The sequence below is a fragment of the Rhinopithecus bieti genome, unplaced genomic scaffold (genome assembly GCF_001698545.2).
Source record: "Rhinopithecus bieti isolate Rb0 unplaced genomic scaffold, ASM169854v2 scaffold_13400, whole genome shotgun sequence".
Lineage (NCBI taxonomy): Eukaryota > Metazoa > Chordata > Mammalia > Primates > Cercopithecidae > Rhinopithecus > Rhinopithecus bieti.
This window is the reverse complement of record NW_016807991.1, coordinates 1464520-1472356: the sequence shown is the minus strand read 5'-3', so window position 1 is coordinate 1472356 and position 7837 is coordinate 1464520. Positions and strand designations below refer to the sequence as shown.

The 7837-nt window shown below is 55.2% G+C and overlaps 1 protein-coding gene across 6 annotated transcripts in view; it reads left to right on the top strand.

Annotated features, from left to right (window-relative positions):
* Window positions 1-6951, top strand: part of CDC42EP4 (CDC42 effector protein 4) — a 28258-nt gene extending 21307 nt beyond the window's left edge. For 4 of the 6 annotated variants that reach the window (XM_017884625.1, XM_017884628.1, XM_017884626.1 and 1 more), the window contains one exon: window positions 4947-6951. In XM_017884625.1, the coding sequence (XP_017740114.1) occupies window positions 5059-6129 (1071 nt within the window). In that variant the 5' untranslated portion in view covers window positions 4947-5058 and the 3' untranslated portion in view covers window positions 6130-6951. The remainder of the gene's footprint in view (window positions 1-4946) is intronic. The other 2 variants (XM_017884629.1, XM_017884630.1) reach the window with 1 other exon arrangement.
* Window positions 6952-7837: the final 886 nt, after the last annotated feature.

The window sequence follows — 7837 nt, the reverse complement described above, 5'->3', positions numbered from 1 at the left end:
GGGGTGGGGTGGGGGTGGCCCGCCCAAGGCAGGCTATGGGGAATGCCTGCCCCACATTGGGCAGCCTATTTTAGCTACTTCCCTAGAGCTGAGTCACGGTGCTTCTGAAGACCCCTCCCAAAGCCACAGTGCCCTGTGGCCTCCCAAACCATAGCTGCCCCCAGGACCGGCCCAGGCCTCTGGCAGGACTCCCACCGCCTGCTTTTTCTTAAACTCCATGATCCAGCTGCTCACCTCCAAACTGTTCTCTGTTAAAAGCTCAGAGTGATTCAAGATCACTCAAGGCTGGTGAAACCAAGCTCTTGCTGACCCTTAGTCCTGCTGCGTGGCCTGTCTAGTCTGAGCTCCAGACACCTAGGCCTCATCCCCAGCGTGGACTGCCAGGCACTGCAGCCCCCTCCTTGCTGGGGCAGTGGGATGGATGCGTGACTCCCTCTATTCTCAGGCCCCAACTCTGTCAGGACCCTTCCTTGCTGGGTATTGAAGATGGCTTTCTACAAGCCACAAAGTCTCGTTCCCACCCCCGCAGGAAGCGAGACGATGGCAGCAGACAGCACTGGGTAGACCTGTCCCTGTCTTTCTGGGGTGTGGGGTTGAACAAGATCCTGGGGACCCCAGGGCTAGCCCAGGATGGCCGTGATTTCAGCTGAGTTTCCCTGCTGTCCCCTCTGACCTACCTCTATAGTTCTACCTGCAAGGATGTGCTCTGGGGTGTGGCTAATGGGATGTGGGGAGCTGCCCTCCCCTGTGGCCATCATGGCCAGGATATTTGGTCCCTTTTGGGCAGCCACAGCGACCTGCAGCTTCTCTGGTGAGTCCTGGGGAGACGGATCTGTGGTTTTCCTTTTTTTCCTCTCTAATGAGCATATAAGATCGGGAAACCACAGGACCTGACATCACTCACAGGGTCTGGGGATGCCTGCTGTGGTGCTGAAACCCTTACGCAGCTCTGGAGGCTCGTGCCACCGTGTTCCCACCCGGTTCTGACCATCCGCGCCCCCTCCCTGCTTCTCTGTCTTTGTTGTTTACCTGGTGAGCATACCTGCTCTATCTTCACCTGTGTGTTCTCACTCAAGGCTGCTGTTTCTCAACTGGGGCAGTTTTGCCTCCCAGGGCGCATTGGGTAATATCTTGAGACAGTTTTGCTTGTTGTGACTGTGGAATGAATGCTACTGGCATCTAGTGGGCAGAGACCAGGGACGCTGCTGAATACCCTACAGTGCACAGGGCAGTCCCACCTCCCAATGAGAAATTATCTGGCCTGAATATCAACAGTGTGGAATCTGCTCTAGGGTTACACAAGAACCTTCTTGAAGCAGCAGTTGGGACCCCCTTCTCTGCACCCTGCCAGCCAGCAGTGGGGAGGAGCACTCAGTGGCCGGTGGTCACTGACCAGCAATGCTGCCACCAGAGCTGGAGAAGGGCCTGGAGTGGGGGCAGAGAGAGCTCTGGACTCAAAGACCCAGTTTCTAGCCCAGCTCTCTTCCTTTGGGCTAAAAAACCTGGATAAATCACTTTCTTTCAATAAACCCGTTTCCTCATCCATAAAGTGAAATCACTGCACTGGATATCCCCTCCAGTTATTTGAGATTCCTGGATGCTGTGCATAGAGCCAGGAGTCGGGGTGCAGGCAGGTGGAAGACAGGGTCTTCTCCATTCCCGACTGGTGCCTGTGCTGGTGGCAGTAGAAGCCTAAAGGATTTACCAGGAACGAGAGTTCGTTTGAAGCCTGGCCTTTTTTCCTTCTATGCCCAACGTGACTGAGGCAGACTCTACCTTCTCTTTCTTTTTCTTTTCTTTTCCTTTCTTCTCTTTTCTCCTCCCTCCCTCCCTCCCTCCTTTCCTTCCTGTTTCCTTCAGAGTTTTGCCTAGGAGCCCATGGCTGGCCAAGAGGGTCATATATGATATTCAGGGGTCAGCAAACTACAGTCCACAGCCCAAACCCAGCCTGCATTTGCTTTTGCAAATAAAGATGAGGCTTTTTGGTGGTTTTTTCTTTTACTGGTTTATTACAAAGGATACAACTCAGGAACAGCCAAACTTAAGAGCTGCATGAGGATGCATAGGGTCAGGGGTTGGGGTTGGGGGCGGGGCGCATGTCACCTTCCCGGCACCTTGATCTGCTCACCAACCCAGAAGTTCTCTGTAAATAAAATGTTTTTGGAATGCAGCCATGCCTACTTGTTTACATGTTGCTACGGCTCCTTTTTTTAATTTTGTGTAGAGATGGGGTCTCACTGTATTGCCCAGGCTGGTCTGGAACTCCTGGGCTCAACTGATCCTCCTGCCATAGCCTCCCAAAGTGCTGGGATTATAGTTGTGACCTACCGTGCCCAGCCAATGGCTACTTTTATACTAAGAAGACAGAGTTGAGTAGCTGTGACAAAAACCCTATCAGCCACAAGGCCGAGAATATTTACTCTCTGGCCCTTTGCAAAAAGTGTTTGCTGACCCTTGGTCTAGTGGTTCAATGTCTAATTGTTTAGAGGCTGAGGTAGAGCAGGAGGGTGGGGCCCAGAGACAATCCAGGTTAGAGTTAGGGGAAGGTCACTTTCCTAAGGGTGGGGAGGAGAGAGAGCTGGCCCATGACCAAGAGTAGAGCATCTCCTCAAGGCATTCCTCACGTCCTCGCCCACGTCACTGTGTGGCAAGTCTGCCAGGTGCCTGGCTCTCCCTCCCTGCCTAAGAGAACTTTGTGTTTGCTGGAATGATAAGCAGTATGACCTGGGCATTGGGAGGGGGGGACATTGCTGGTGGGGGAAGCCATGAGGCTGGGCAGCAGAGGCTTGAGAGAACAGGGAAACGGATGAGGACGCAGAGAGGTCAGGCTGGGAGCCCTGGAGCCAGGCTATGGGCAGAAGGGGAGGACAGGAGGGAGGTGCTGGACTTCCAGTGGGTGCTTAGAGGCCAACTGTGTGGCACACCCTGCTAGACCAGACTTGGTGGTAAACAGATCTGTTAAAACCCTCTGGATGGACCAGGCGCAGTGGCTCATGCTGATCCCACGTGCTGATCCCAGCACTTTGGGAGGCCGAGGCGGGTGGATCACCTGAGGTCAGGAGCTCGAGACCAGCCTGACCAACATGGTAAAACTCCATCTCTACTAAAATTACAAAAAATATTAGCCGGACGTGGTTGTGGTGGGCACCTGTAAATCCCAGCTACTTGGGAGGCTGAGGCAAGAGAATTGCTAGAACCCGGGAGGCAGAAGTTGCAGTGAGCCGAGATCGCGCCATTACACTCAAGCCTGGGGGACAGGGTGAGACTCTGTCTCAAAAAAAAGAAAAAAAAAAAAACACCCTGGAAGCTCGTACTGCAGTGGGAAGATGAGAGTCCAGCCAGCAAGGGTAGAATGATGTAGCCAGTGTCTGCTGGGAGAGGGGACGTCTCCCAGAGTGCTGTGGGGGGCAGGTGGTGGCTAAAGCTTTCCTGGGAGCAGTGATGTATCCTAGCTGAGCCCTAAAGGATGCTGGGTGTGGCAGGGGTTGCATCAGGGAACTGTTTGTATCCACTACAGCTCAGGGGATACAGCAGGGTACAAAAGTAGGGGACACTGAGGAGCGAGGTGGGGACTGGTCATTGGATCAAGGGGTGTGCACTGGGTAGGGCATCATGTGGATGGGTTTTGTTTGAGCCGAGAGGCGAAGGATGGACAGGAAGGAGACAAACAGGGAGACCTGTTAGGCTGATGTCAAGGGCCAGGTGGGGTGTGGTGGGCTCGTGTGGTGCAGTGGCGGGCATGTGGAGGAAGTACCCACCATCTGAGTTTTGCAGTGGAAAGAGTGGCTCTGGACTGGGGGTGCCTCTCAGAACTGTGCTGCTGGCTGGACTGGGAGAGAGGCAGGTACCTGGTGTCCAAGCAACACCTCTCACCCACCATACTTTGTTAAATTCCAGCACTCATCTCTCCCCATCCTGCCTAGCTCTGCTGGGCTTAGTATTTGGGGCAAGTCCCTCTAGGGGAGAGAGGGGCTGGTTTGGCCCCAATGCTGAACTTCAACTTGGCCCTTGCCAGGAGCTGTGAGAGTGGTGCCTCCGGGCTCCTGGGCTCTACCTCTGCTGTTTTTTGGATTTCTGGTGAATTACCTAGGAATCAGTCTGCAGATCCTGGGGGCACCAAGTCATTTAGGGTCCAGTCCCTGCCTCCCACTCCCCTAATGATGAAAGAAACTGGAAGTTCCCCAATCTTGATCTCCCCAAGACACCAGAAGGTGGACCCTCAGCAAAGAGCCTGGGGCCCCACAGTGGAGATGTCACAGGCAGGATCCTCATCTATGGGATCCCAAGAGAAGGCTGAAAGGCTGGGGAGCTGGTTCTGTGGGTCCCAGCAGCCCCACCCCAATTCTGATTCAGAAAGAGGACTGTGCTGCCCACGCATGTGGAGGTCTCTCTGTGGTCAGCCTGTCTCCCTGGGCCCATCCTGTCTGTTCCCTTCTCTCTCTGAGGACCAGGACTCAGGGTGAGGTGTCCACTAACTCCACAGGGGTCGCAGTTAGACAGCAGGAGGAACTTACAGCACATCTCCAGGCTGACTGTTCATAGGAGCCAATTCATAGACTCCATCTCTTCCCTGGCTTGCTGCCCGGAATTGCTGGATTTACCTTCGCGTCCTTCAACGTGGTCATGTTTGCTCTGGCAGCGTCCTGGCTTGCAGGGGCAGGGGAGGCATTGTCTTTTACAAGAAAGGTTCTGTCTCTCTCAAGTTTCAGTGAAAGTGTGTCTGAGGCTACTGGAACTCTCACCAGATTTGCAAAATCACTCCTCTTCTCTGAATGCCTGCGGATGAAAAAACAGGCAGGGCTATACCATTTGATTGCTGGCTTATTTCACAGCATTTCACTTTGGTAGGAGCACTGGGGTTTAAATGATAGTCCGCTGAAAAATAGGCTTTTGTGCTGTGTAACCAGCCCCACATTAATCCTTTGCCTCCCGTTCTCTGCTTGCAGCCTTATGATCTCTTCATTGCGTCCCCCTCTGCCCACTAGACTTGGACTTCAGATCTGACCCCAGACCTGCCGGCTACCTTGGGAGGGCCCACCTCCCCACCCGTCCAGCAAGATGCCGATCCTCAAGCAACTGGTGTCCAGCTCGGTGCACTCCAAGCGCCGTTCCCGAGTGGACCTCACGGCCGAAATGATCAGCGCCCCACTGGGCGACTTCCGCCACACCATGCACGTTGGCCGGGCCGGAGACGCCTTTGGGGACACCTCCTTCCTCAATAGCAAGGCTGGCGAGCCCGACGGCGAGTCCTTGGACGAACAGGCCTCCTCTTCATCTTCCAAACGCAGTCTCCTGTCCAGAAAGTTCCGGGGCAGCAAGCGGTCACAGTCGGTGACCAGGGGGGAGCGGGAGCAGCGCGACATGCTGGGATCCCTGCGGGACTCAGCCCTCTTTGTCAAGAATGCCATGTCCCTGCCCCAGCTTAATGAGAAGGAGGCGGCGGAGAAGGGTACCAGTAAGCTACCCAAGAGTCTGTCATCCAGCCCCGTGAAGAAGGCCAATGGCGGGGAGGGTGGCGATGAGGAGGCGAGCATGGAGGAGGCAGTGCCCCGTCGGAATGGGGCCATGGGTCCCCATTCCCCTGACCCCCTCCTCGACGAGCAGGCCTTTGGGGATCTGGCAGATCTGCCTGTTGTGCCCAAGGCCACCTACGGGCTGAAGCATGCGGAATCCATCATGTCCTTCCACATCGACCTGGGGCCCTCCATGCTGGGTGATGTCCTCAGCATCATGGACAAGGAGGAGTGGGACCCCGAGGAGGAGGAGGGTGGTTACCATGGCGATGAGGGTGCCACTGGCACCATCACCCAGGCTCCCCCGTACGCTGTGGCAGCCCCTCCCCTGACAAGGCAGGAAGGCAAGGCCGGCCCAGACTTGCCCTCCCTCCCCTCCCATGCTCTGGAGGATGAGGGGTGGGCAGCAGCAGCCCCCAGCCCCGGCTCGGCCCGCAGCATGGGCAGCCACACCACGCGAGACAGCAGCTCTCTCTCCAGCTGCACCTCGGGCGTTCTGGAGGAGCGCAGCCCTGCCTTCCGGGGGCCGGACAGGGCCCGGGCTGCTGTCTCGAGACAGCCGGACAAGGAGTTCTCCTTCATGGACGAGGAGGAGGAGGATGAGATCCGCGTGTGAGGCAGACAGTGGGTGGCCACCCGGAGCTCTTGTCTGCATCTTCTCCCTGCCCCCACCCCACTATGACCTTTGACCTTGTGGCGCAGGGGCAGCCAGGACCCTTGCTTCAAACCACAGACCCTGGACCTTGTAGATGAGGGACACTGGCCTGGCCCTCGGGCATTTGGAGGACGTGGGGGGCTGGCATGGGTGCCGACCGGCTGCCTGACTTCATCATGCTCCCTGCACTCAGGCTGCGTGGGACAAGGGCTGTGTTCTCAGAACAGGAATCGGTTTTCCTCTCTTGGCCTCCCTTTCCTCCACCCTGGCCTCAAATGGATGCCAGATGCCAACCCGAGTTCCTGCCACGTGCAGCCAGCGGGTCAGCCCGGAGGCAGCCTCAGCTCCAGGGCTAAGGACACTCGACTCCCCTTTTCTCTGCTGGTGTTTCTGCTGTGCCCAGAGGTGGCTGCTGGGGAAGCAGCTGCAGCAGGAGGGAGATGGTCTTGCCTCTCAGCCCCTCCTTGCTCCACCCCAGTTCCTGCCCTGGAAATCTGGAGCCCCTTGGAGCTGAGCTGGACCAGGGGACCAGCCACTAGCATGTGCGCTAAACATAGCCCTTTCCAGGGGAAGACAGCAGGATGGGGAATGGAAGGAAAGCCCCCACACTTCGTGAATTTCAAGAAGGGACCCTTCCAGGATGACACTAGGAAAGGGCTAGAGCACTCACTCAGTCCCTAGGGGCTTGTGTGTTCTTTATTATTATGTTTAAATCCTTATAGAGCAATATCAGGATGGTGTTAATAGGTCTGCCTCAGAAGAAGAATCAATCCTTTTAGAAAACCTTTATCGTAAACCTCTTCGACATTCACAGTGGCAATTAGCAGACTGGAGTCTGGGGACAGCCGTGGTAAAGACACCAGCTCAACTTTAGTGCTTCCCAACTTTATTTAGAACGACACGGGGCGGGTGTCTGGTGTGTTTTCCCTACCCACCCCGCATAGCTATTAACATCTGAGGAAGGCCAGTGTAGAACATTTTTGGAGAATTATTATTTTTTAAATAATATATCATTCCTGGGTGGGAAGCTTTTTTTTGTTTGTGGTTTTTTGTTTTTTTTTTGGCTGAGTTATTCCCTCCCTCCCCTCAACACCCTCAGTACTGACTACTTCCCCTTCCTTTCTCAGGCCTCCCCGCAACGACTTTTGAGACCAGGGTTGCCAGATTTAGCAAAACCAAAACAGAGTGCTGAGTTACATGCAAATTTCAGCTAAACAAAAGATAATGTTCTAGCATTAATATGCCCCACGCAATATTTGGAACACTTATGCGAAAAATGATTTGTTGTTCTGAAATTCAGGTTTCTCTCTGAGTCCTGTAACTCTCCCCGCGGGAATTGAGCAGGAGCTCGGGTGTGAGCCCCGAGGCTGACCGTCACTTATTTTTCTGTCCTGGGAACAGCCTGACCCACCTCCCTGTCTCCATGTAGCCAGTGTGAGGACGGGGAAAGACAGAACCAACCACAACCAGGGGCGTCCCCATGGCGACTCTGGCCTGGCCTCTCCTCTCTTGCCTGACTCAAGACACTAACTTAGTTCCTGGTTCGGTGCCCCCTGTTGGTGCTCCTGTTTCCAATAGCTTAGGTCCCACTGTAGGGGAGAAACCGCAGGGGCTGTGCAGCCCCCGCCAGCTGCCCTCGAATCCCATCCAGGCCAGTTCCGGATTCTTT